General features: G+C 54.0%; 12 protein-coding genes across 12 annotated transcripts; 4 read left to right on the plus strand and 8 right to left on the minus strand.

Moving 5' to 3' along the window:
- Positions 1-137: 137 nt before the first annotated feature.
- On the minus strand, positions 138-626 carry J4E87_004898 (uncharacterized protein; the record flags this gene model as incomplete). Its single annotated transcript, XM_049376515.1, has 1 exon — positions 138-626. The coding sequence occupies one exon, from the start codon at positions 624-626 to the stop codon at positions 138-140; it is 489 nt and encodes a 162-aa protein (XP_049234026.1).
- Positions 627-1,207: 581 nt separating this feature from the next.
- Positions 1,208-2,744, plus strand: J4E87_004899 (uncharacterized protein; the record flags this gene model as incomplete). The annotated part of the gene is made up of 3 exons (XM_049376516.1): positions 1,208-1,528; positions 1,578-2,615; positions 2,664-2,744. The coding sequence occupies 3 exons, from the start codon at positions 1,208-1,210 to the stop codon at positions 2,742-2,744; spliced, it is 1,440 nt and encodes a 479-aa protein (XP_049234027.1).
- Positions 2,745-3,511: 767 nt separating this feature from the next.
- On the plus strand, positions 3,512-4,372 carry J4E87_004900 (uncharacterized protein; the record flags this gene model as incomplete). Its single annotated transcript, XM_049376517.1, has 1 exon — positions 3,512-4,372. One exon carries the CDS (start codon positions 3,512-3,514, stop codon positions 4,370-4,372), a length of 861 nt encoding a protein of 286 aa, XP_049234028.1.
- Positions 4,373-6,261: 1,889 nt separating this feature from the next.
- Positions 6,262-7,998, minus strand: J4E87_004901 (uncharacterized protein; the record flags this gene model as incomplete). Its single annotated transcript, XM_049376518.1, has 1 exon — positions 6,262-7,998. The coding sequence occupies one exon, from the start codon at positions 7,996-7,998 to the stop codon at positions 6,262-6,264; it is 1,737 nt and encodes a 578-aa protein (XP_049234029.1).
- A 1,078-nt stretch (positions 7,999-9,076) lies between these two features.
- J4E87_004902 (uncharacterized protein) lies at positions 9,077-9,938 on the minus strand (the record flags this gene model as incomplete). The annotated part of the gene is made up of 2 exons (XM_049376519.1): positions 9,077-9,600; positions 9,671-9,938. 2 exons carry the CDS (start codon positions 9,936-9,938, stop codon positions 9,077-9,079), a joined length of 792 nt encoding a protein of 263 aa, XP_049234030.1.
- A 430-nt stretch (positions 9,939-10,368) lies between these two features.
- Positions 10,369-11,306, plus strand: J4E87_004903 (uncharacterized protein; the record flags this gene model as incomplete). Its single annotated transcript, XM_049376520.1, has 4 exons — positions 10,369-10,737; positions 10,790-10,899; positions 10,945-10,984; positions 11,034-11,306. The coding sequence occupies 4 exons, from the start codon at positions 10,369-10,371 to the stop codon at positions 11,304-11,306; spliced, it is 792 nt and encodes a 263-aa protein (XP_049234031.1).
- Positions 11,307-12,323: 1,017 nt separating this feature from the next.
- J4E87_004904 (uncharacterized protein) lies at positions 12,324-12,840 on the minus strand (the record flags this gene model as incomplete). Its single annotated transcript, XM_049376521.1, has 2 exons — positions 12,324-12,676; positions 12,834-12,840. 2 exons carry the CDS (start codon positions 12,838-12,840, stop codon positions 12,324-12,326), a joined length of 360 nt encoding a protein of 119 aa, XP_049234032.1.
- Positions 12,841-13,351: 511 nt separating this feature from the next.
- Positions 13,352-14,414, minus strand: J4E87_004905 (uncharacterized protein; the record flags this gene model as incomplete). Its single annotated transcript, XM_049376522.1, has 2 exons — positions 13,352-13,929; positions 13,979-14,414. The coding sequence occupies 2 exons, from the start codon at positions 14,412-14,414 to the stop codon at positions 13,352-13,354; spliced, it is 1,014 nt and encodes a 337-aa protein (XP_049234033.1).
- A 397-nt stretch (positions 14,415-14,811) lies between these two features.
- On the plus strand, positions 14,812-17,157 carry J4E87_004906 (uncharacterized protein; the record flags this gene model as incomplete). Its single annotated transcript, XM_049376523.1, has 4 exons — positions 14,812-14,854; positions 14,906-15,393; positions 15,442-16,320; positions 16,369-17,157. The coding sequence occupies 4 exons, from the start codon at positions 14,812-14,814 to the stop codon at positions 17,155-17,157; spliced, it is 2,199 nt and encodes a 732-aa protein (XP_049234034.1).
- A 477-nt stretch (positions 17,158-17,634) lies between these two features.
- J4E87_004907 (uncharacterized protein) lies at positions 17,635-18,516 on the minus strand (the record flags this gene model as incomplete). Its single annotated transcript, XM_049376524.1, has 2 exons — positions 17,635-18,443; positions 18,498-18,516. 2 exons carry the CDS (start codon positions 18,514-18,516, stop codon positions 17,635-17,637), a joined length of 828 nt encoding a protein of 275 aa, XP_049234035.1.
- A 562-nt stretch (positions 18,517-19,078) lies between these two features.
- J4E87_004908 (uncharacterized protein) lies at positions 19,079-24,032 on the minus strand (the record flags this gene model as incomplete). Its single annotated transcript, XM_049376525.1, has 5 exons — positions 19,079-20,587; positions 20,642-20,918; positions 20,969-22,546; positions 22,597-23,818; positions 24,026-24,032. 5 exons carry the CDS (start codon positions 24,030-24,032, stop codon positions 19,079-19,081), a joined length of 4,593 nt encoding a protein of 1,530 aa, XP_049234036.1.
- A 1,829-nt stretch (positions 24,033-25,861) lies between these two features.
- J4E87_004909 (uncharacterized protein) lies at positions 25,862-26,721 on the minus strand (the record flags this gene model as incomplete). Its single annotated transcript, XM_049376526.1, has 2 exons — positions 25,862-26,360; positions 26,411-26,721. The coding sequence occupies 2 exons, from the start codon at positions 26,719-26,721 to the stop codon at positions 25,862-25,864; spliced, it is 810 nt and encodes a 269-aa protein (XP_049234037.1).
- Positions 26,722-26,930: the final 209 nt, after the last annotated feature.

Genomic DNA, 26,930 nt, shown 5'->3' on the forward strand with positions numbered 1-26,930 from the left:
CGCCGATCATTATGGCCAGAAGCTCGATTCACCACCATGGCACCATCTTCCTGCGCCTAACGCAGATGCCTCGACTCAATCGCATGCTGGGCGTCGAGTGGTATCTCCGGGTCGCATGTCGGCATCCGTCTCTCGTCTCAGCTCTGGCCGCTACCACTGGCTTCGCTGTCGGACCTCTCGTCTTTGCGGATGTAGCCTATTTCTCTCGTCGAGACGCCGTGTTCGTCCGTACTCCAAGTCTCGCCAACGACAATGACCCTCGTTTTCCCTGTTTCCAAAAACTTTTCCTCGTCTCTCGCTAGCTTGGCTGCATTCTCCGGGGCGTAGATTCTTCGGTAGAATTCTTGGAAGCGGGCTTCGCTATCAAACGTCATTTCTGCAATGCAGTCACAGTCCAGCTCGTTCATCTCGCCCCTTAGCATCAGCGGCGGTCGGTCGGGATTTGCCGGTCCTCCGAACCCCTTCCGCGATATCCGCGCGAGATAGCGACGTTTGAAATCGATCGGCCAGCAGGAGGCGAGCAGCGAATGGGCGAGGGGGATGTGCGTGTGCTCATAGTGGTCTCTGAACTCTTCCGAGGTAAGGTCGTGGTTGCGCGTGATGAAGAGGACGATGGTGTACGTCATATTGGAGGATGGGAAGCGAGTCAGAGGGCAGGAAGGGTCTTGACTGCGACGAAATTGGTAGCGTGGGTGGTAAAGACAGTAGTAGGGTTTTGACAGCGGCGTGGCTTCCAGAGGGTCTAGGGACAGAGGAACGGCAGGCTTTTGTAGTTTATCAGCCACACTCGATGCGAAGACATCATACTGGCACCGAGCGCGCCTAAAGCCTCCGTTATTGATGCACACAGCTACTCGTGCCCTAGGGCGAAACTACGGACCCGGCACCGGCAGACGACATGGGCTCGCCATACTTTCTCAACGCCGTCACGACACCCAGCGCTGAGGATATGGCCGGTGAGTCGAATCAGGACGTGTCAAAACAGCAGGATGGCCGTGAGGATTGAGTGGAGTGGACCTCTGCGCACTGCCCCTCACAGCGCTGATCCCGGTCGCGCCTGCCCTCTGCTTGGGCGCGCTATCGATAGCAGACTGCCGCTAGCAAACGCACAGAACGCCAAATTTCGTGACAAAGCGGGGAGCAGCACCACGACACGACATTCACCCCCCGTACAAGCACCCGTGCCGTCGCCGAACGAATACCCAACATGAGTCTGCGCGAGCGTGTCCCGCCGCAGTACCAGAATGGCGACGCTGCCAGGCGTGCGCCGGACGACGACTCGGACGTCGAGGAGGAGGCCATGGCGAACGACTACCGCGAGCAGGTCCAATACGACGGCATGGAGGACCTCGACCGCATGCCCTCGATGAACAGCAACCAGGACATCCACGCGCAACTCCAGGCCGCGGCCACCCCCCTCGAATTCCAGGCCACGCTCGAGACCAAGTTTGCGAGTTACGACAGCTACTGCAACCTCTTCCACTACATCCTGAACTCCGAGGGCCCCGTTGACCTGGAAGTGCCAAACGTAAGGAATACGGAAAAAAGGGGAATATAGCAGGGCTAATTGCGCATAGTACTACTGGGCGTGGGATGTCATCGACGAGTTCATCTACCAGTTCAACAGCTTCTGCAGCTACCGCCAACGAGTCGCCCAGAAGAACGAGAACGAGGAGGAGATTGCGCTCCTGCGCGAGAACCCAAACACATGGGGCTGCTACAGTGTCCTCAACGTCCTGTACTCGCTCATCCAGCGGTCACAGATCAGCGAGCAGCTGGCGGCGATGAAGCGGGGCGAGGACGCGAGTCTGTACGCCGGAGAGTACGGCAACAGGCCGCTATACAAGATGCTGGGATACTTCTCCATCATTGGTCTGCTCCGCGTGCACTGCCTGCTCGGAGACTTCAGCCTCGCGCTCAAGACGCTCGACGACATTGAGCTCAACAAGAAGGCCATGTTCGCCCGTGTCATGGCCGCCCACTTCACCACATACTACTACGTCGGATTCTCCTATATGATGATGCGACGATACTCGGATGCCATCCGCATGTTCAGCCACATCCTCGTCTACGTCTCGCGGACAAAGAACTTCCAGAAGAACGCGCAGTACGATTCGATTACCAAGAAGAACGACCAAATGTACGCACTCGTCGCCATCTGCGTAGCCTTCCAGCCCACCAGGCTCGACGACACCATCCACACTGCTCTGAGGGAGAAGTACGGCGAGCAGTTCAACAGGCTGCAGCGCGGCGGCCCCGAGTCTCTTCCCCTCTTTGAGGAGCTCTTCCGCACCGCCTGCCCCAAGTTCATCAGCCCCACACCTCCCGACTTCGACAACCCAGAGGTCAACATTGACCCTGTTGAGCACCACCTCCGCATCTTCATGGACGAGGTTAAGAACAACATGATGTCGCCCACCGTCAAGAGCTACCTCAAGCTTTACACAACCATGGACCTCAAGAAGCTCGCTGGATTCTTGGAGGTTGAGCCAGAGAAGCTCAGGTGCTGGTTGCTCGTCAACAAGCAGAGGAGCAGGCAAATAAGGTGGGCCGAGGGTGGTCTGTTGGATGGTGATATCATTCAGGCCAGCGACCTCGACTACGCCATGGAGGGTGTAAGTACAGCACATCCCGGAAGAAATACGTCTGCTAACGATTACCAGGACCTCATCCACGTTTCAGAGGCAAAGGTCGGCAGGAGGCTCGTAGACTGGTACCTCCGCAACTTGGCCAGGACGTACTAGGGGATCACGAGTGTTTTCTGAGAGCGACTATTCACATTCGGGGCCCACACAATAGAGCATTGCGCTTGGAGTTGGAGGATTTCATGGGTATCCAAAAGCGTGTTTGCAAAATCCAAAGATACGCTTAGGCATGGGGAAGGCGAAGATAGGGTCCAGGTCGCGATCTTCCACGACTGGACACCGCCCGCCGTGCGCGACGAGCGGGCCGGAGGATGGACAGGATGAGCGAACGAGCAATGAGCTGAAGAATACCAAACAAACTTGCAGATTTCAAACACACATCAATAATTGGACGCGACGTGGATGTGTGAATGTTTGTAACTACAGCTTGACATCGTCACATCGTGTGGGGAAACAAGGGTTCAGCCTTCGTAGCAGACTGGTAGATGCTAGCGCATTGAGTGGACATGGCTGCTCTGCCGTAATCTTCGCTTCTGTCCGACCAACACCATCCAAACGATCATTGACAAGCAATTCCGGTTAAAGCGCATCGCTCGGAGCAAGCACGTCCGAAATCATTCCGATCATGGCGATGGAGTGAATGTCCCTGCCCCTCTCGGTCGCTCGTGCGCTCCGCTGATGCACTTTCCTCCCATCCACGTACTCGGAACCACCACAACAACGCCCAGTAATTGAAATCCGTCTCCCCTCCACGACTAGCCACCAGCTGCTTCTTTGATAAACATTCCAAGACAGCGCGTCTCCTACGGGTCATCAACGCCTCCACGTCCACCACACCCAGCGCGACTCGCACCCAGACAAGCACGATGGCCCCGGATCTGAACAAGGTGCCGACCAACACAGGCAACACTTCGAGCACGCAACCAGCTTCAGGCTCCTTGTCACGTCAGACATCGTCACGTCAGGCATCTACACCGGGCTCTAGGCGAGCATCGCAGATGGGCCCCCCGCCGCTGCCTCTCGCATCGCCTGGCGGTACCCTACCACCGCCCCAGTCAGCATCACATCATGTACATGGCTTTCCGCCTCTCAGCCCCAGTGCGAGCGGCTACGTCCAGGCGAGCGTCGACTCGGCAGGCGTTCCCATGAGACACCCACGCCCGATGACCCAAGCAGAGCTGCACCTTGAGCTCGAGAAGGAGCAGGAAGCCGTCGTCAACCGTCTGACGCGAGAACTCTCGGCTCTGCGCGCACACTCTGCGTCTGTAGCCTCCAACACGTCCATGTCCAGCGCCGCCGACTCCTCCGTCGCCCACGCCGAAGCTCCTACCGGACCTATGCATCCCACATCCTCGCGCCGCCACCGCAGCTCCTCGAGCGTGTCCCGCAGCGGCCTACCACCAGGCCACGTCCCACACCGTTACTCGATCTCCTCCCAGCCTGCAGCGGGCGATCCTGCCCAGCGCGACCACCGCAGCTCGAGCGTCGTCAGCACCCCACGCTACGAAGAGGTGGCACAACACAAGGCGGAGCTGGAGGAGGTCAAAAAGGAAAACGAGGCCTTGAAACAGCGCATTCGTGATCTCGAGCGCATGATCAGGGGCGGCAATGACGCCGCTGACGGTCAGAGGGGTCGGAGGGGTGCACCGCAGTCGCAGAGCAGCGGGGTTGGCAATGCTTCTGATACTGTGCAAGCACCTGCTAATGAGACGGCAGGGGTCCCCTAATAAAGCTGTGAATAGGGTGAAGGACATGTGTTTGTAGGGTATTGGTGAGAAGAATTGTTAATAGCGCAGGCTAGGCTCACGTTGCATGTGCGATGGGATGGAACAGGAGAGTTCCAGCCATATCTTTACTTGTCGACATGGAGTTTGAGCGATCAGGCATGGTATGCTATGCCAATCGGCATCCATACGGGCGGACATTTTATTCTAATTCTACCATTCTCATCAGAACAATCAATTAATCAAGCTAAACAAAAGACTACTTTTGATGCCATCGCAAAGATAACAACCTCGATTCTCTTTTACGCCGCCCATTACCATTCCATCCCCTTATCACAAACTTTGCTTCTTTCCCGCCCAACACGGCATGACGGGATATCCGTAGATCTCTCCAGGGCTAGACAACTAACGCCGCTGATCCTCACGATATGCACCTAACGGAACAGCATCCCAGCGTCGATCTAGTTGTCCCCTTCTGACGGCAGATCAGCGACGCGGGATGCCAGATGCAAAGAGGGGAAAGGGTGACATAAGTGGAGGACACATTTGTGGCGTGATCTTGCGAGAGGTTGGATGGATGTGTTTAATGCCTCGTTTTTGGAGGGTCGTGACGTGATGTGATGTGGTGGAAGGGACGAGGCGCCACGGCACGGGCGAGGGCATGGGCATGGGGGCGTGGAAGGTAAGCAGATAAGCAAAGCGATCAAGCAAGAGCAAGTTAACGCCCCGCCGTGCCGTATGTACGTCATATCTGTTTGACGGTGGAACAGAACAGCTTTCAACCTTTGATGGGGGCGGGACTGGCTTCGGTCGGGGTATTCCGGGGTCGGGATATATACTGAGAGTGTGGAGCTACCATCAACTTTCGTCGCGTTTCGTGGTTGATTTATTGAGTTTACAGATTTTGAGAGATTGCATATATTATTGCGCGAGGCTGCTGTTACTATTACACAAGTAAGAACTGGAATTCGTTATTCAACTATCTAAACTGATCATGTTTGTTAAGAAATCAGGAACAGAACACCTACTTTCCGAGCCATCCTACAATATGAATTGGCTATTCAACCTACGCGACAAATTGACTGGTAGCTTCGAGAAGCGGTGGAGGAGTAGCCAACACGTCGATTCCGGAAGCGATGGTATGTACATGGATAACATATCCCGGCCGATGTAATATCCAGACTTGGAGAATTGTGTGTCGACATACTAACAAGATGCTTAGCTTTCCCATCGAAACCAGTAGAAACAACACCTACAACAATGACAACAACGACGGAGCATAATCCCTCAACCCACTCTCACCATCGCGCTTCCACTTCCGCCTCCCCACCACCACCCCTATCTTCCAACCCCTCAACCATATCCTTCGCACCACAACGACCGCCTCTCCCACATATACCCACCGATATCATCACCGCGACGGAGAAAGGCATGATAGGCGCCCCCTTTTGCAGCATACCGAGTGATTCGTCCACGACTTCGAGCCAAGGGCATGAGTCTGAGGCGAGAGATGTGCTGGGTGAGGGGACGCTGCTGACGAGGGCGGAGGAGGCGTGTGGAGGGGAGGGGAGGAAGAGTAGTTGGGTTGGTGGGGAGAGGGAGGGTGGGAGGTGTGTTATGTTTAAGGGGGTTGATGTTTAGGTTTCGGTTGGGTGGAGTTGTGGGAGGGAGGAGTTGGTGTTGAGGCATATAAATGGGAACTGGATCTTTGAGGGGGATGTTGTAAGATAACGTGGAGGTCTTGATTGAGAGACGTTTTTCATGTCTCGATTTTCCGAATGGAAAGGATAACTCCCCTTCCTGTCTTTCCTTCTCGTAGCTAGCCCAATTCATGAACATCTAAAAGCGCGCAAACGTAGTAACAATGCCATCACAATCCCCTAAACCTCTCCTCAAACCCTCCTACTACCAGTCATCTTCCTATTCTCACTATGCCGCTTCGCCTTCAACGCATCCCGTCTCCTCTTCTTCCACGCACGATTCAAATCACCCCGATTCTCCCAGAACCACTTCTTAAACTCGCTCTCTGGCTTCTCCTCCTTACCACCAGCGGCCGCTGCATTCTCTTCCTCGTCCTCTTCGTCTTCTTCCGCGACCTCAGCTAGCTTGGCTTTGGCATTTGCGCGAGTATTTTGAGATAGACGTTGTTCGGCGAGGGAGTCAACGTCGCCCATATCCTCGTCATCATCAGCTTCTTGGCTGTTCTTGCGCCAGTCGAAGGAGAAGCGGCGGCCGAGGCCGGCAGTGTCGGGGGTGGGTGCCGCACTGCGGAGGCCGCGCCATTCAATGTCTCGTTGAGTGAAGGGGGTAGTGGGGGCTTCGTCGATGGGCTGGCCGCGCTCGCCGTCGACTTCCATTGTGTCTTCGTTGTTGTCGAAGAAGCTGAAAGAGGTGTCGATTGGAGTGAGCTTCTTGGTGGGGGTCGAGGTTGTGCCATCTGCGGGCTTTGCGCGTTTGAACAGCGCTTCGAGGGGGTGGACCTCTTTCTCGGACGATGCAGTTGGTTGGACTTCGGGCGTTTTTCTACTTTCGACAGGTCGAGCGGGAGATGATGCAGATGATTCGGCCTCTGATTCTGACTCTGACTCGGAGTCGGAAGAGTCCTCATCTTCAGAAGAAGACGAAACTACTGATGATTCGTCCTCATCTTCAGACGATGATGGTGGAGGAGTAGCTTTCCTCTTCTTCTGGTCCTTCGTGGTCGTAGACTTTGCTGTTCCGTCGATCCAAGCTCTTTGAGCCTCCGAGGGCGCATCTACCAGCTCCAGAGCTCGCCTAGCCTTGGCCTTGCCAGTCTCAGGCTCAACAACGACACCGTCCTCGTCGACCCAGCCCTGACCATTGACATAGTCAACTGCAGGCTTTGTTGATAGGGCGACCTGTGGCTGCTTCAGGAAGCTGGGAGTCTTGATGTTCTTCTCGAACTCGTGAACCACTACTTCATTTATCTTGGACTTGTTCTTTTCCTTTTTCTCCTTCTTCACCTTCTTCTCGTCCTTGTGCGCAACTTCGGTCGCAGCCACTGGTGTGAGCTTCGCCTTGAAGAGCAGCTCGGCGTCTTTGGTGTACTTCGAAGGTTTCCGCTCCTTCTTCTCGTCCTTGTCACGCTTTTCCTTTTTGTCTTTCTTGTCCTTCTTATCCTTCCTGTCCTTCTTCGACGGCTCAGTCCAACCGCGCTTGACTTTCCTGTCGTCTGGTAGCTCTACACCTTCCAGCACGCCCTGTTCTCTCTTCTTCTTCTCTTTCTTCTCCTTCTTTTCTTTTTTCTCCTTCTTCGCGCGCTTCGAGGGGCGTTCGGTATCCGCCACCTCCTTCGCCGCGTCAGCCTCTGCCAGAGCTTTGCGCTTCTCAGGTTTCGCCATCTCTATCCGCACTTTTGCGCCTCTCAGGATTGTGCCGTTGAGCTTCTTCTTGATCTTTTGAGCTTCGGGTTCGGGTAGCTCTACGTAGCCGAAACCTTTTTCGGGGAAGGTCGCGACGGTATGGTACGAGATATTTTGCGCAGAGGGAAGGACAGAAGGCGCGACGTAGACCTTGAGCAGGTCGGGGCGGAAAGGCGTAATGTGCAGGCGGACGACCTTGCTTTCGGGTTGCGCTTCGGAAGAGTTAGGCGCTTGTGCTGCTGGCATTGGGTCGCAGGTTCGCGCGCGTGCGACAGGTGGAGATGACTGTGCGCAAAGACTCCAGGGCGTCTAGAGCAAATAATACGGGCTACAAGCTTGAGCGACGCCTGTAAGCGTCGTGTAGAGGTGTCGGGGCCGGAGGGGAAAGGAAAATGCTTAGCGCGACAAGAGACCCAGCTGTCTGGTCATAGCGTGTATGCGGGCGGAGGTTTGGAGCTCCACTCTGACCATTATCATGTTCATCGCGCGATAGACGTCTAGAACCACATCAGCTTGACATCTTGTTGGCACTGCACTTGATCCGTCGCTTGTACAGACTCAACACAATATCTATCCTTGTCACCACCACGATGCGGAAACCGCCCTACCTGCTCTTCCTTCTCCTTACCTTTCTATCCTCCCTCTCCGTCTCCCTTGCAGCCTGTACGTCACCCTTTACCTCGTACCAGGCACTTACTAACATCTCATAGCGCGTACGTCATTCTGCAAATGCACCTGCAAAGGCAATAGCACTATCATAGCCCTCGACGCGCCCAGCACGAAGAAGCCCGCCGCCCTCGAGTTGAAACCCCGCGCCTCCAAGAAGACATGTAACGATTGCACCCGCCAATTCTGCCTAGGTTATGGCGTCTGCGCAGGAGAGAAAGAGGAGAACGTGCTTACAACATGCTTCCAGAGAGATTCTGCCAAAGACCAGGCAGTTGTGTTTGTCTTCATTGGAGCGACGGTGGGGCTCTTGGGGTGGGCGGCATTGCGACCTTATGTTGAAGGATGGAGAGAGGTATGTGTAGATGAGCGAGGCCGACTTGATCGGGAACTGACTGGAAACAGCGTGCACGGGAACGTCGAAGCTATATACCAGTGGCTGGTCAAGGGAACTAGCGAGTTGCAAGACTGGGAATCGTTTGAAAATGCATTGAATGTACAATATGGGCACGGAACGAAGATACCCAAGATGATCGTTGACTCCTTCATAACTGCTGAAGAACTCCATCATGCATACATCTAATGTGACAGCAATGTACAGGCTGAGGTCGTATATAGTACACTGAAGCGTCTGGCTCCACTCTCCGCTGTCCTTCCTCTACTCTTTCTTCGATCCACCCTTCATGAACCCAAACCATCCCTTGCCCGTCTCCTCCACCTTATGCACTGCCTTCTCTGCTGTATTGTCGAGCGGGCCTCCGACTACTGGTGTCGATGATGTGAATGTGGATGTTGTGTCGTTCGCCCTGGCCTCTTGTACCGCAGCAGCGATACCAAGGTTTGAGTTGCCTTGGGATTCTTGCCGCTTAATCTCCTCCACCGCCAGCTTTCTCTGCTCTGCGATTGCTTGGTCCTCCTTCCAGTCGCCGTGCAGCCACCACAGCAGCTTGGAGGGCGCCTTTCGCTCTGCCTTCTTCCTCTCCATTGCTTCTTGCTCCTCGGCGATACCTGTGACGAGAGCGGCTTGTGCGGGTGAGGCTGTTCCTGCTGAGACAGCATTGCGGGCGGCTTCGAGGATCCTGGCTTGGACTCGTTCCTCCTCGGCGAAGTAGATTGCTCGTTTCCGGCGGTTGTAGACGATCATGTCGCCTATCGAGAAGACTGCGAGGACACCGACGCAACCTGTTCAGACAGTTAGCATCATCCCTACCCAATGACCAGTTCAGCCATTGGCTACTTGGTGCCCACATACCCGTTGCAAATATCAAGCCGTAGACGGTAAATCTATGCGCCGCATCCGCCGCCATTCTGCCGTACAAGTACATGTAATCCCACCTCGTCACCTGCGCCATCTTTGCCCTGTTCGCTGCTTCTCGTAACCGCTTGACCTTCTGCTGTGGCGTTTCGTTTTTCGGTGCGGGATCCGCGAATTGCAGCGTCGTTGCCCGCCCGCCTGGTCTTGTGTGCGCCCATACTCCGGTGGCTGTAAATCGCGTCGACTCCTTCGGTGATTTCGACATAATGGGCGGAAGTGGGAAGAGCACTCGGGGGCAAGTGTTGTGGGAGGAAGATGTCGTGAAGATGGCGGAGCGGGAGAACGAATGATTCGATGATTTCCAAAAGTCGAGATGGACTAGGGTTCGATGCGGAGATTTCCGCCCATCTGCCCGCTAACGTACATCGTCAACCATACCGCTGAACTACTTATTAGATCTTCTTCGTGTGCGGATCGGGAGCTCGCTGATACGTTGATTCGAGAAGGCAGCACAATTCAGTATGAGCAGTGCAGGCCAAAGATTGCTTATTTCCTTGCAATGTCCTTGATCTGAGCGCAAACACACGCCATGATCCAACGTGCCCGCCTTCATTTCACACCACTCTTCCGACATCTTAGCATTGGAGAGTTTCCTTAACACCATCAAATAGTGCAGTCACGCTGTTGTCGCAGACATGGCGGAAAACGTTAATCAGAACCTGGATCTGGCTCAAATTTTGGCTACGCTTGCGAACCTGCCCAAACCGGAAGCTCAGCCAGTTCAAGATCGACAGCAACCATATGAGCCCTACCAAAGTCACCAGGGGTACCCAGAGCCCCAACAGGCATATCCAAACCAGCAAAGTGCTCCGTATCAACAATTAGCTGACCCTCGTCTGGTTGGTCGCGCGCCTCCTCAACATCGACAGCCACCTCCCAAACCACAAGACAGGGTTTCTTCTCCGTTCATCGATCCTTCTACCATCACGGAATGGAAACAAGGTCTCCGCTGTGTGAGCAAGATAGCTTCCCAGAACCCAGACTTTGCTCCTGCAGTTCGCAAGGTATGGCACACGTCTCTTATGAACCCACGCATGATGCTTACGAAATGGTCAGTTGATGAAAGATCAAGAGTCGAATGTCAAATCTTGGGAGGCTGGACGCAAGAATCTGATTGATGAACACAAGTTCAAGCGAGAGAACGAACGGACTCATCGAGCTGCGCTGTACGTCATAAGCCGTTCGTCATGACATGTGACTAACGTTCGCAGATCTTTACCAGGTCTCTTGGAAAATACACCCGCGCTTCGTGTACGTTCAAGTACACTTATGCTGATGGATGATCACTGACACGGCACAGACACCAGAGCGTGAGAAAGAGGAACTGGACCAATATGACGCCAAGGTATACCGAGCTTCCAAAGCTATGGTCGACTCACAAACATCATCACTCAAAGTCTTGGGTGTTCCTTTCTTTGGTGTAAAGCCACATCTGGTAGTTGGCTCTAACTACGACCCCACAGAAGTCACCGACTCGCAGCCGACACCGGCGGGCGGTAAGATATCGAAAGAGCAGCTTCTCGAATTACAGCGGAAGATGCTGAACCACTTAATGGAGCTGTACGGGGACTGAGGAGACCTCTTTACAAAACGGAAATACTTCGTTGCCACAGAACGATCTGTATTCTGTTAGTGCTGATAGTGGGTGGTTGCCAGGCTTCGGACTTAGCTCTCTGATCCTAAACCAAAACGTTCTGTTCTCTCACCGTATCCGTTCATTCACCACTCCAAACAGCGTCTATCTGTAAACTTCCCTTTAAAGCGACATCGGCACGGAGATTACGTCACTTACGCGATGTTACCAGCAACAGTGGAGAGTAAACTAGGCGCGCGAGTGCAAACGCACACCAATCTCCCATTCACTCGTCCCAGTAATCTCCCTCGACGCGATTGGCTGCTCAAGGGCCAATGGAGCTAGTGCCGTTGACCGCAATCGCTCTCATAACAACAAAACATTTGCCTCTTTTGCAATTATCACCTTCCACTCACCTCACCACGCTCGTTGAAATACCTGATCCATTCCACATTCTTTTCGCTACTCACACTCGCTACTTCCCTCTACCCACTTCAACCCCAGTCGCTCCTTCCGATACAAACGTTCACCCTCTAAGATGAACACTGTACGCGCACTCACCATGGTCGCAGTTGCTGGTAAATAGTCTCCAACCAGCGCACTTACCCACGATATCATTCTTGCTAACGTAAATGTAGCAGGCGCTGCAGCGGAGTCTGCCCAATGGAGTCCCGCTATCAACCACGTTCTCGCTCATGCTGTAGCTGCACGTGACGACCACTGCGCCGAGCTTCCAAAGCTCTGCACAGACGCGGTACTGCTACGTGGCTATGAGACCACCCTCACCTATCTGTGTCCCGAGAAGACCGAAGGTCCGTCTACGGTCACCGTTACTACCACCAGGACAACCACTGTGACGGCAGACCAGAGCCTGACCTCTAGCGTTGCTCCCGCTCCCGCTCCTACCTCGGATGTCGGTGCTGCTCCTTCGGTACAGCCTATCCCCCACAAACCCGTCTCAGCCACTTCGGACGTTGGAGGTCCTCCCGCAGAGGAGCCCACTACCACCGTGATCATTCAGTCAACAGTCCAAGTTACCATCACTAGATCAGTCACCAAGGTCGCTCCTAGCTCTACGTCGTCATCTCTTCCTCCCCCGTCCATCACTTGGTCTTTCACCGCGATCCTCCCTACCGATGTCAAATCCTCCCATGTCTCGGGCGGATCGTCGTCGGCGTCTCGCACTGAGGTACCATCGATAGTGTCGTCCGTCGGTCCGCCATCATCTAGCAAGAGCAGATCGGTTGGATTGTTTCCTAGCCATACTGTTAGTAGCTCGTCTTCGGTGGCTTCCACGTCTTGGTCAGCTTCCGCGTCTTCGGCGGCTTCCTCGTCTGCGTTGGATTCCACATCTTCGGCTGCTTCGACGTCTTCGATGGCGCGTTTACCGTCAGGTGGTCATCATGCTCCACCTTTTGCGAACGGTACCGCTATCAGCTACACCCCCGGCATCTTCCCCACGCTGAACGCAAGGGATGAACAGTCCACGACGACTGTCTACTCTACGACTGTCTACTCTACGGTTACCCGCCATGTCTCTGATCATGCCTCGGATACTACTCATGCCTCAGATACCACAACTGCTGCGGCCACTGAGACTAAGAAGGGTCAGGCTGGAGATAATAGGGCCTCGTTCATTGCTTTATTCTTTGGTGTACTGGCTGCTACCTGGCTTATCTAAGGAGGCGTAGCTACTCCTTTTGGAAAGCGGTATGGTTTATCAGTACGGAAACTCTCAAACACATGTGCGACGGTGTTACGATGCAGTGTGTCGAGTATTTTCACGAATGACACGATATGTACATAATCATGGCAGCACATCAAGTCAGGAAAAGACTGATCACCATGGAGCCTGCATTACCAAAAGGTCTTTCTAGTTCACTTACTTTATCTGAGTGTAGTCTGCAGACCTGTTCACGATGTTCTTGCATGAAGTGGCGGTGTGACAGCCCTCTGAATTATATAGAGATAGCACAGGGAAATGAATGCTTCTTGAATTACAAGTGACATGGACCAGCATGAGCTCGGCGATGGCTGCAGCGACTTCAAACAGCGAGCTCTGCGGCAGCTTGCACAAGGAAGTGATCAAGCCGTGAAGTAACTTGCTCCAATGTGGGAGCATCTTCTCCAACTATCTGCTGTGCACCGACAGAAATACGCCAAGGGCGATTGCGTGCCTCCGACTCCAATTCATCGAGCTCTTCTAAAGCTTCAATGAATTCTGCTCTCCTCAGTTCGAAGGCTTCGCCGTCAAATGCCCCCGAACTCCATCCGCAATCTTGGTAGATCTTTTGCCAGACTCGGAAACGATTGATTCTCCGTCGCCACCCATCAGCACCATCTGAGCCATGGTGCTGTCTCATATACTGAATCGCGGTGGTCGTCTCAGTAGGAAGACGAATGCCTCCCGGGAAGAGGTTCTGCATAATGATAGGATCTTCCAAGACCTTGCGCGCGGGTGGATGGGAAGGATCGTCATCCTCTGAGGGGTCATAGTACGGAACCCATTCCAGGCTTTGAAACTTTGCAATAATCTCATCAAGCACAGTCTCAGCTGGTCGTCTAGGTGCTTTCTCCCATTCGTTGCGGTCAGGTCCAACTGAAGACCACTCAATTATTGTTTCTGTAGTCTGTGAACGCTAAACCTATCTGCTCGAAAGCAATTGACATACTGTCCTGAGTGTCATAGATCAAGTCAGTACCGTAATGCCCGCTATAGGTATCACCACTTGTCAACCTCAACATGTGAGGTGGCAGCAGCTTGGTATTCTCGTCGTGGTACCTTTCACCCCACCGCAAATCCTCGACGAAATCTGGGTTACCGGGGTTGTCGAAGTACGTTACGGCTTTTGAGCGGGGGATCAATTCGACGCCGAACCACTGCCACCCTTCGACGATTTCGCTGCGCATTGCAGGGATTGATCTAATCAGGTTGATAACCTCAGAATCCAGGCCAATCTTCTCGAAGATTGAAGTTGCGACGGTTTCGGAAGAGTGAGGTGGGCGAATGATATCAGATGGAGATATGTAACGCATCGCGACGAAGAGATCGAGGAGCTTCGTCAGGCGGGAGATGAAGCCCGCGTGCTTCTCAGCGATGGCCTCCATTGCCGCGAGTGTTGTGGGAATGATGACGAGCTGGTGGAAGTGATGTATGGTTCTAAGGGCCAGGGGTCGTGCGCGTACCTAGGTAGCTTCGCGATCCAATCACCAGACGCGCGACCGCGACGAACAACCTCCGGCTAGCCTTCACCACCACTCAGACGAGCGGCATCGCCAACGAACCTCTCCCCAGCTACACCCACGGTCGAATTTCGCTACTGTACGACCCTAACACGACTCTTTTAGCATATACTGGTGTGCGCGCACCAGAGCCATCTCGCCGACACGACGGCATTGATCGCCTTCGAGATTCAGACACCGCCTACGCTCACTCAACCCTGCGAAGGCTACCGCGACTTCACGATCCTCTCAATTGCCAGACGCATCTGAACAAATCGGCAAGATGGTCGGAAAGAAATCGGGCAGAGCCCAATTGAGGGAAGAGGGTACGGCATCGGGATACTACAGCGCAAACATGGCAACTAACAAGCCTGCAGGTCTGGAGCGAACGGACAACAATATGGATCTTACGACATGGCCCCAGGTCGGCATGATCAACCAAAAGAACTACTACACCGAGTTCCTCAAGCGCGACGAACAGTTCCTCGCCGTACGATACCCCAAGGATGAAGAGAGGGCGCGCATAGTACAGGAAGCCAGGGATAAGGATCGCGCACGCGCGTTGGGTGTACCGGCAACGGAAGGAGCGACACCACAGGTTGCGGACGAGACAATGGAAGATGCCGAGGTTTCCTTCGCATCAAGAACCGACATCTCCAAGCTCATCGTGATACATCCTGGCAGCCAGAACTTGAGGATAGGCCTTGGATCGGACGCACTCCCGAAAACTGTGCCTATGGTCATCGCGCGCAAATGGAAGGAGAGCGAGGACGAGGAGGATGAGGGAGAGCCTAGCCCCAAGCGGATGAAGGTCGAAGGTGCCGTGCCCGCCGATGCGCTGCCTGAGAAGTGGTTCGGAGAGGATGTGAGTATTTGGGTGTTAATTGCACGGACGATGCTAACTTGTGACCAGTTTGCCGATCAGTACATGGCCATGTCATCCGAACTTAGGACGAGGATGCGTTCCAATAAGCGACGAGTGCTACCCAACTCGAAAGACCTCGTAATCAACTTCAACCGAAAATCACCCCCAGACATCATCTCCGAACACAATGACATCAACCGCATCGAGTGGACAGAACTACCTGCAGACCCCAAGAAGGCACCGGACTTCTTTACTGGGCACGATGCGCTGCGAATACCCGAGAGATCCAACCCACGATACAAGCTGTTCTGGCCGATACGGAACGGCACGTTCAACGAGAAGGACTATCGCGACCGTAATCAGATCTACCATGATCTCTCTAAGATATTAGAAGAGGCTTTCAGGAATCAACTTGGTATTACCAGGTTAAAAGACCTTGTCAACTACAAGTGCGTCTTCATCATACCAGATCTCTACGAGCGACAATACGTCACAATGATACTAGATATCCTCATGCGGGATCTTGGCCTTGGAAAGGTCTGCCTGCAGCAAGAGTCGCTTTCGGCTACATTCGGTGCTGGCTATGGTGTTGCCTGCGTAGTCGATATCGGTGCTCAGAAGACATCGATCTGTTGTGTTGACGAAGGCCTTTGTGCCGAGGAGTCCCGTGTCAACCTCAAGATGGGCGGAGCTGATGTAACGGAAACGTTCATCAAGATGATGCTTTACGGGCATTTCCCGTATGCCGACATGAACCTTAAGCGGAGATACGACTTCCTGCTTGCCGAGGAGCTGAAGCAGAAGTTCTGCTCTATGGATGAGGGCTCGGTCACGGTACAAACATGGGACTTCCATCTTCGCGCTTCGGGCCAAGACACGCGGAAGTACACTTTTAAGACGTACGACGAGACTATGCTTTCTGTCATGGTGAGTAACTCAATGATTATGTAAGATGGGCCTTGCTAACGAATTCAGGGTTTCTTCAAGCCTTCCATTTTTGAGAACGCGCGAAAACTTGAGAACAGGAGGAAGGTCGTGCCTCGCTCAGTCGACCTCTACGACGGCTCACCCAACGACCCCATCTCGCAAGCACAAATCGCCATCATCGAGGCCGCAGCCGGTAAACCCGTGGTCCCCACCATCAATGGCGCGTCAGAAACCGTAAACAACACAGCACCCGCCTCGACACCCCAACGCCCCCAGCCAAACCCCTTCAACCTACTCGGCCGCCTCAACGACAACGAAGGCACACCCCGCTCCTCCGTCGCCGGCTCACCCGGCCCCGAAGGCAGCAACACGCCCAACCCGGACCGCGACACCCCCATGGGCGACACAGACGGCGCCCCCCTCCTCTTCCGCGACCCCATCCACGAAAAGACCAAGCTAGCCGAAGCCCGCGACGCCATCCTCCCCATTCACTCCCTCGACGCCGCGATCCTAGAATCCCTCTCCCAAGGCGCCCGCGGCGACGACCGCAAACTGCGCGACTTCTTCGGCGGCATCATGCTCGTTGGCGGCGCGTCCAAAACACCAGGTTTACGCGAGTTCCTCGAGATGCGACTCCGTGAGTTGCGACCGGGCTACGGTAAAGAGATTCTTGTGGGGCCGCCGCCGCGTGACTTTGATCCGCAGGTTGTGGCGTGGAAGGGTGGTAGTGTGTTTGGCCGGCTGAGCGGGCACGGCAATGATGGCTGGATTAGTCGGTATGAGTATGATATGTTGGGGGCGAGGCTATTGAATAATAAGTGCATGTTTGCTTGGTAGGATGGAGTGAACAGGGATGCTGTGGATAGGTCTCGCAAGGAAGGTCGAGATGTTTGATCTGTTGGAGGGTGGGTGTAGATGGGCGGGGTACTGGGTATTGTTAGAGCAGCATGGGGTTGATGTGGGATGGTGAGAGTAGACCTTGGGTTATGGGTTCATTCTGGTGGGTTCACCGAAGATGGTATTTCTTGTCGAATAACAATGTGTTATGAATGCCTATTCCTTAACAATCTGCTCCCGGTCGTACTTCTAGTCCACTACAGCGATACTCATGATTGCATGGATATATCTTGTAAGTCGTGATTGTATTTCGTCTCATATTACATACACTAATGTCATAACAGATGAGAACCAGACCGCTTCACGGTGCGACTACCACATCTTGCTCTCTTCGTTTCACCATCATAGCCGATACCCAGTCCTAGTCCTGCACTACGCATATCGCTCGGAAGCCCTCGGGCGTGGGAAGCCCACAGCTTACAACGACACCTCGGCAGGCTCGCAGACCTTCTTGTGAAGCTTCCAGTGCTTCTTCTGGCAAGCGACTGAGCAGTACTTGCGGTTCATGCACTTGGAGCAAGTGAGCAGGTTCTTGCCCTTCGGCCTGTGATCGATACCACAACCACCGCACTCATCAGGCTTGAGGGCCTGGCTGCGAAGTTCCTTGACGACCAGCGAGGTAGAACAGTTCGTCCTGACAGGACTGAAGAGAAGCGGGTCCGGAACATTCAAGCCTCGGTAACCAAGTCCATTGTCGGGCTCTCCAGGCTCAGAGTTGGCCACCTCCAAGAGGGACTTTGACTCGAAGTCGTATGGTACTCCGTTCTTGAAGCCGTTAGGACCGAATAGAGCCTTATGCATCTGGCGCTGAGCGTCGGGCTTGAGGCCGCCTTCGGTGTAGACCTTCTTGAGCATGACGAGGAATGAAGCTGGGAGTTGGCATCCGTGTGTCATGGCACAGGCACCGAGCATGACGTACATGTAGCAGGGGTCGGAGAACAAGTGCTCGCACTGCTCATTCAATGATCCAGTGAGTGGGGCCAGGATCTTCGCCTCCCTCTCGGCGATCATCTTGACAAGATTGCCGGAGTCGAGCCACTTGCGAACCACTTCTTTGTCTGAGCAACCACCGGCATGGATGCTATAGTAAACAGCGTGATCTGCTTCCTCCTCGGTCTTGCCTTGGGCTCGGAGGGCAGCCTTAGCTTCATCCTCGAGTTTGCTGAGTCCAGCGAAGTGTCCCATATCGCTGATGTTGTCAAAGTCCTGGTCCGACTGGAAGAGACCTGGCGTTGTGTTAGTCGATGAGATTGTTTATATGTGGCATGTTTGGTACTCACCGTATCCCCAATGACCCATCTTGAGAACTTAGTGGTTTTGGGTATGGTAAGTGGTGGATAAGTTGACTGAGGTAGCGGTGTTGCACTACTGCGGATGACAGTTGGCGGTGCTGATCTTTGCTGCGGAAGGTGAGTGATGAAGTGAAGACGAGAGAACGCGACATGAGATCAGAAGAGAGTACGCGTCGCGTAACACGTCATATTGGAGGCCAGGCTGCAGTTGGCTGTTGGGGAAGGAGCGAGCACGCGTGTTCCCGTGACCCAGACGCCTTCCTTACATGCAGCCATCGCGCCCTCGAGCAGCAAGATAGACCACTTCCTGATTTAGTCTTGCGCATCACCTCTGCTACGAAGCTATTAGCATCGCCAACCACCACTAAAGATATTGATAATTTCAGTGTGAGCAATGCTCCAGATAGACTGATGTTGTTCGTTTTCACCGAGGAACCACGAGCTGAATGATTGAAGATCAATATGTGATATTAACTACTGATTAAACAAGATAACCCAAAAAATCTATGCATACGAAAGAGAAAGAAACAAATCGCTCAAAAAACATCAACGACTACTTTTCAAAACGCTTAAGCAGTACCAGCGTCCTTCTCCCCACTCCTCTCACCAGGGTGTCCACCCTGCTGTGCCGCCTTCTCAGCACCCTCCTGTGCCTTATCCGCTGTACCCTTGGCCTTCGCGCCCTTCTTGTTCTTATGGAAGAAGCTCTTAAACGAGCTAAGCTTGGCAACGCGGAAGAGGTAGTAAGTGAGAATAGCAATACCGGCGTTGAACCCGATGAAAGCAAAGATGATGCCGAAGTTCCTCCATCTTTCGCCGTAGTAAATCGAAGAACCAGCCAGGAACTGGTCTGCGTTGGTGAGGGAACAGTAGTTGCAGGCAGCAGTCGCGTCTGGGTTCTGGATAGTGCCGCCGGCGACAGCGGCGTAGTCGGCGAGGTAGGCACCGCATGTTTGGCCGGCTGGGGGGTCGAAAACGGAGACTTCGCGTTCGCTGCAGACGACTTGGCGGCCGGAGAGCATGGTGGAGACCATGCCGCCGATCCAGTATGTGAAGGGACTGCAGCGGTACATGAAGAGCCAGAAGCCGGGGAGTTGGTCCGGAGGCTGCAGGACACCGTTGAACAGGATGCTCATGAGAGTAAGGAGAGAAACGAGGCCAGACGCTGTCTCGGCGTCGGGTAGCGCTGCGATGGTCATGTCGGCGAAAGTGGATGTGTAGATGAGGAGTTGCATGCAGAACAACAGGACCAAGCCCTGGCGTTCGCTGGATTGGCTCACACCAACCACGGGGTAGTAGAATGTCACAAACATGAAGACACCGGCGATGATGCCGTAGGGTATCTCCACAACGATGTTGGCGATCATGAAGGCGATCCAGCTGTATGCCTTGGACGGCCTCTCGCGAGACTCGTAGAGAGAGCGTTGGGTGACGAAGAGGGGTTGGATCTGCTGCACAAGCGACGAGAAGATGGTAGTAAGCATGAAAACCGAGAAGATGATCGTCTGCATGCCTGCTAAACTCGTGTTGGCCTTGTAGAAAGAGAAACCGATGAAGAGACCCGCGATGGCACAGAGACCGAATTTAGCCATGACGTAGCCGGGCATGCGCCAGTATTGCTGGAAGGCTCGGTATGTGCATTCGACGATCTGCGTGGTCAATGGCATGGCGAACTCGCCGCCACCGGTTTCTGCTGCAATGTTGAGTTCCTCGCTCTTCTTGGCCTCGTGGAGTTGGTCGATATCCCTTTGGACGCCCTTGGCTTCTTCGCTTTCTCTCCACACCTCGTACCAGTCCTGACCGTCATCGTTCTTGCCGGCGTTGACAATCTCCAGCATGTATTCAGCTGGGTTCTCGTCTTCACCGCACTTGCGTGCACCATTGTTCTGGAAGTAGTCGAGGAGTGTTTGAGAGTTCTCGCCGAGCTCGCCGAAGTAGACGGTCTTACCACCGCGGGCAAGGAAGAGGAGACGGTCGAACTCTTGGAAGAGGATGGCGCTGGGCTGATGGATGGTGCAGAGGATGGCTTGGCCAGCTGAGCTGAGCTTGCGGAGGAAGGCGATGATGGACCAGGAACTCTGCGCATAAGTTAGCAATCATGATCTCACGTCAGATAATGCAATGGTACTGACCTGTGAATCAAGACCGGAGGTAGGTTCATCAAGGAAGAGCAACAGCTTGGGCTTCGCGGCAAGCTCAACACCAATTGTCAGAAGCTTGCGCTGTTCGACGTTCAAGCCCTCGCCAGGCACACCGACAACAGCTTCGGCGAAGTCGGACATGTTCAACATCTTGATGACCTCTTCGACGTATTCGTGCTTTTCCTTCTTGCTAACACTCTTTGGTTGGCGTAGCATGGCAGAGAATTGTAGCGCTTCACGGACGGTCGAAGTCTCGAGATGAAGATCCCTGGGATGGTTAGTACTTGTGATAAGACAGATATAAGCTGGAAAACTTACTGTTGCTGCACGTAACCGGTTGAGCGTTGGAAGGCAGGGTCAAGAGGCTTGCCATTGACAAACATGTCTCCAGTGATGACTCCCATTGTGGTCCGCTGAGCCAGAGCATCCAGGAGCGTGGTCTTGCCAGCTCCCGAGACACCCATAAGTGCAGTCATCGAACCAGGCTTGACAAAACCAGAGACATGGTCGAGCAGACGACGCGGCTCGCCCTTAATCTCAATGTCGTAGACAACGTCGCGCCACGTGAAGACACCCTTTTGCTCCTCAATAGCGCTAACATCACCAGCACCTTCATGCTCTCCTGTCTGCGTCTCTCCAGACTCCTCATCGGAACCCTTGCCACCAGGCTGCATGTATGCGGGAACATGTCCACGACGGAAGACGAGTTGCTCGGCAGTGTTGGATGTGGAAGAGTTGACCTCAACAGCGACGAAGTAGGTGACCATGAAGAAGATCAGGAAAGCCCAGAGGATACCAAAGTTGCGCCACACATGGCTCCAAGAATAGGAGTATGAGACTTCGATGTAGCTGTCACCGTTGATGAACGTCTGTCCGGCGACTGCACCCTGTGTGTTGCAAATGAATGAGTCGCCAGTTTGTGCGTATCCAGGTCCTGACGGGATGAAGGCATCGCAGGGAAAGTCGACCCCGTGGAACTCGTTCGCAAGCAAGATCTCGAATGCGTAGAAGATTGGATTGATCCAGCGAATCCAGCCGAACCAGTCAGGCATTTCGGGGATGCGGATGACGAAACCAGTGTAGATGACCAGAATGAGGACCAAGACACCAGCGCCTGCCATGGCTTGCGATGCGGTCTTGGTAACAGCAGCAGTCGTTCGGAAGATAGCTGCCATGACGAAGGTTGCCATGTAAGTAACCACGAAGAACAAGAAGAACTGTCCTGCAGTGTACCGCAGTTGGGCCAGGAAGTACAGAATGATGTTGAAGACGACTGCCTGAATGAACTTGACAGGTATATCGGCAACAATACCAGCTATAGCTTCGGTAGACGGGTGGTAAAAGGCGTAAGAGTTGTGCTTCTCGACGATAGGCCGCTGGGCGTATAGACCTGCGATTTCACCGATGGAAGTAAGAGCGTTGAAGAGAATGGCCAGGAAGATGACAGCTCCGCGACCTTGGAACGAGCTGGAGCCTGTAGAGTGACCGAAGTAAATGGAACCGACGATGAGAGCGATGACGACATTGAGACCAGCTTGTGTTGCTGTAGAGGCGATATCGCCCCAGATGCGTTGGTACGCTCGTCGAGTGTTGAGCTTGATCTGCATCGGGACGCTGATGAGGTAAGGTGACTTGGGACGAGCGTGTTTAGCCTGGATGTAGTTCTTCTGTTGGCGTAGTTGCTCGAGAGTGCCGTGCTCGTTGACTGGGTTCTCTGCTTCGAAGTCCTTGATCTCCTCAAGAAGCGCCTGGTACTCAGGGGACTCGCGCCAGTACTTCTCAAAGTCTTCCGGTGTGCGAGGCACCTTGTTCTCCATGCCCTCTTTGGCTTGCCTTTCTTGTGGGTTGGTAACGGCTGTGAGGAAGTCTCCAGCGGTTTGACGAGGGGGGCAGTACCTGTTCTGCGTTAGTTGTTGTCAGGTGACTCGTCATTTTGGAATTCTTACCATCCTTGACGCTCAAAGAAGTCCTTGGCCTCATTGGCGGGTCCGAAGTAGATCTGGCGACCTTCGTAGAGGACAGCAGCTTTGTCAAAGCAGTCGTACACGCTTTGACTAGCCTGGTAGATAGCCACCGCAGCAGCACCTCCAGCCAAGTCGGAACCGACCCTCAGAGCCTTGACGAACTTCAACGCAGTGGCTGAATCCAATCCTCGTGTCGAGTTATCCCATGCCGCAAATGGAGCGCCGGCGAGTAGCATCTCAGCTACGGAGACTCGCTTCCTCTCTCCACCTGACACACCACGAACGAAATCGTTTCCGACCTTGGTGTTGTAGGTGTGACTCAGCCCAAGTACGGCCATGACGACCTTTGCCATGAACTGGGCGAACTCATCGCGGTTCGCTCCGCCGGGTCGGTTCGATGGTGTTCTGACAGCCGCGGCAAATTCCAGTGTCTGACCTACAGTCAGATGAGGAAAGTGCTTGTCGACTTCCTGGTTGTACACTGTCTCTCCCTTGAACTCCTTGCGCATACGCTCCTGGGGAATGCCGTTGTAGTGGATGACCGAGTCATCCGTGTCCAAACCATGAAGCTCTCCAGTGAGAGCCTTGAGAAGTGTGGAGCAACCAGAGCCGGGACGACCAAGGACAACACACAGCTCGCCAGCTCGTATGATACCGTCGAAGCTGTGGAGAATCTGCTTGCGTTCCGACTTGCCAAAGAATTCCTTAGCTCGGAAGGGTGCCATGAACATGTCTGAAACAGTGCTCTGAAGCTGCAGAGCCTTGCCCGAACCAAAGACGTCCAGGTTCTTGTACACAACATTGACCTTCTTCATTTCGATGCCCTCGCCCTCCAGCTGATTCCGGAACATGTTCAAAAACCTGCTGAGATCAAAAGCCTCGTTGGAGGGGTCCACACGGGGATCGTTTGGCTGCGCAATGCTCATCTGCTGAGTCACTTTTGACTGTGAGGTGAAGATGCGCGCCAACTCCTGCCTGCCGTCGTCGTCGATCTCAGCCCGTGTGACTCGGCGTTGAAGAGTGGCTGGGGCTGCATCTTCGTAAGAGGATGAAGTGCCGGTTCGCTTGACTTTCGGGGCTTGTCCATTAGATCCTAACCGCGTGTCTGAAGAATCTGAGGAGCTCGATGTGTTGACTTTCTCGAGCGGCACGACTTCCTCTTGCCTGTGCTGGGATTCAGTGCCATCGGTGGAGGAAAACAAGCCTGCGCCGGTTGATGTTTCATGTGCGGTCGACGATTCATGCGTGTAGGAGTGTGATGAGAAGACTCCGTGGGTGCCGTGAGCATGACCATCTGGGAAGTAGGTCGGACGACCAGAAGTAGTTCGCGTGACGCCGTGGGGAGGAGTCTGGGTTCCTGACCCCGATTGGGTGGAAGAGCTGAAATGTGTTTGATGTGACTGCGACGTACTCGACATGAAAGTCTCGCCGTGGGACTGGTGGTCAGCCATGGTGATTTTCAACGGCAAGTGATGGCGAGTAACGTCGGCGTCGATGATGTATTGCTGGTGCCCACCTGCGACTATCTAACATATATCAATTGTTAGCCACGTTGGGCCTATGTTGTCATAGCACCCCGGATAGCGGAATCTCCCCATGGCCGCGGTTAGTCTTGCACCATCTGCCATGGCCTCGGACGAGATGGCTGGGCCTGTGGATTGAGATTCGTCCTTCGCCGCAGTAGATGATTGGGACGTGCGTGCGCTACGCGGGCCGGACTCAAAGTGAGCGGATCCAAGTTCAGCATGCTCGATGCGTATTTGTTCGAGGCCGCAATTAGTGCGACAACACTGGGCGCCGAGACTGCTTTTCTCAATGTTGAATATGACATCACAGTCCGGACGGCCACGGATGAGGGTGTTGCCAAGAAATCCGCCCACCATCACAGTCCTTAATGGAAGCAGACATGCGGTGGCTGTCGTGACGAGGCGCTTCTGCGCTCGATGCGCATTCTTTGCGTGATTCTGGTGGTCGTAAAGCAAGATTGCGGCTGCTCGTCAAAAACGCTTATGTTGGTCCGCGATCGACAGCTTACTGTTTTCGGACGAGAGATCGCTCGGGATCCTCCTTACGCCTGCCATGCACTCTCGCGTCTTCGGTACCCGTTATCCTATCGTACAAACCCTTGTCGTCATTCCAGCCATCCGGACCATCCGAGCAGCGGCTATCTGTTGTACAAATGCCGGTGATTTCCAGTCTGTTGAGGACCGTCAACTTTCCACTCTCCGCCGGTCGTAATATGGGGCGGTGCACAACGGAACCCTGAACAAGGCCAATCTCGGACGAACGTAATCTCCGTTTGATGTTGGCAGGCGGACGCGTCTCCTTGGTTATGTCAGGCAGCGCTAACGCAGTGTCACTTGCTTGTGTCGGCATCGACAGAACCTAATTGCTTTTTGAGGGGAAGCAATACAGCAGGAACCGCCCTACGGGCCCTAAACGTTCGCGCACGGGGGGATCGATGATCAACATCAACCAGCTAAGACACTTGGATAACGTGGATGGAGTCTAGCGATTGAATTTCAATTCTGTGCTTCCATAGTCAGGATCAGAAACGATTGTACTCGAGGTCTGTCTGGGCGCAGTGACAGCAAGATCTCGAGGCGCGTAACAATACATTGGACGGCTGCGCACACACTCGGTACCAGGACACAGAGCGGTATTGACCATAGCTGGACGTAGATGTTCAAACTCACATCATTACTGTTGTATCAGCCGCAGATCTTGCATGAGGTTGCAAGCCTCACTAGTACCGGCGCTCTTGGAGAGGTCAGACAGCTTTCAGTCAACAACATCCGTTTATGTAATCGGGGTTGCATTGTAAAGGCTATCTTGCTCGAGAGCGGTGAAACTCTCCTTCGCTATCCGTACACATGCAGACCACATGCAGGCCTTATGCCGGCCCCTTGTCTAGGCGGTCTATACTGAGTAGCGATTTGATAATCAGGATTCTGTGTCCAGCTAAGGTTATTGGCGTGTATTCGATGGGTATTCTGGAATGAGAGTAGAGATCGCCTGGGATTGATGCCCGTCAGACGGCGGATTCCAGGGACAAGAGGCCTGCTTCCTGGTTGTTCGCGTGATTACTGAGCAGGCGATGAGCGAAGGCCTAATTATCGTACGCACCGGTCAGACTGACCTTGGGATTGTCGACGCAGTTTTAGGTCGCCGTTGTGCCTCCGCGCTTTTAGTGCTTTTGGTTTCGGGCTGATGAGTGATAATCAAGGTTTTGTCGAGCCGCGCTTGCTCACTTCAGTTGTAACCCCTCAAGCTTCTGCTCCACTATGGGTATATGTTCTGCCAAGCGGTTAGGGTCTCGCATTATCGCAAGCACGTCTTCCTTCCGTCCTGCGAGCTTCTTCCGCACTTCCTCGTATTTCTCCTCTCTCGCCGTGTACTCTCTCAGCACCACGTTGTCCCCAAACTCGACAAACACGCGCGTGTCGCGTATCCGGAATACTACATCATCCAAGCGCATGAAGAAGCGCACAAGGAGGAGCAAGCGCTGTGGCATGACGCGGATCTTGCAGGATAGCATGGCGATGCCATTGTCTGCTAGCTCATCTTCGTAAAGTACCAGCTCGTCGAAGAAGTGTATTGGGTCGGGGCGCTTGAGAAGGTGGAGTGGTATCGGGGTTTCGGTAGGCTCGAAGGCGGGCGTTTGTGGTGTGGTGCCCTTGTAATCTGTGCTGTAGGACCAGTCGAACGGCTTCACGACTTCTTTGATGTCCTCAAATTGCTTCTGTCTGATCCGAGTTAGCTACAGGGTCTCGCCGTACTGCTTCTTTGGTCTTACCTATTTTGCTGCCACTCTTTCGAGTAGGAGACCTTGAACATCTTCTCGCCTGTCTTGTCCACCAGGTCCAGCGCATCGAAGGCATTGAATTCAATGTACCAGCCGCTCTGGGCGTGTTCTATCCGCATCATGTTGTCTCCGAATATCATCTCGGGCGGCGCGATCCCGAGCTTCTTGGTCATGTCCTCTATTGGGCCGGCCTTGAGGATGGGCAGCTTGCGCGTGGTGATCTTGAAGCCTTCCTTGGTAATGGATGTGTCGGCGACACCGGGTGCCACGGTGTCGGCGGGCGCGCCATTGAGGGAAGCCATAGCTGGGGACTTATGCGACGGGACCCTGAAGAATGCTGTGTGTATAAATTGTTCGCAGGCACCTGCAGGTGGATCCGATGGCGATGGCGGGGAGCTTCAGCGTGGTGGGGCGCGAACCAGGGCTCCGACCGCCGATGGCCGATGGCTGTTTCCTTGACAACGCACGAAACCCACTTGTTTGTCTGGGTTAACTAGCTGCCATCCGTCCT

The sequence above is a fragment of the Alternaria ethzedia genome (genome assembly GCF_023757985.1).
Source record: "Alternaria ethzedia strain BMP 0044 chromosome Unknown scaffold_9, whole genome shotgun sequence".
NCBI lineage: Eukaryota > Fungi > Ascomycota > Dothideomycetes > Pleosporales > Pleosporaceae > Alternaria > Alternaria ethzedia.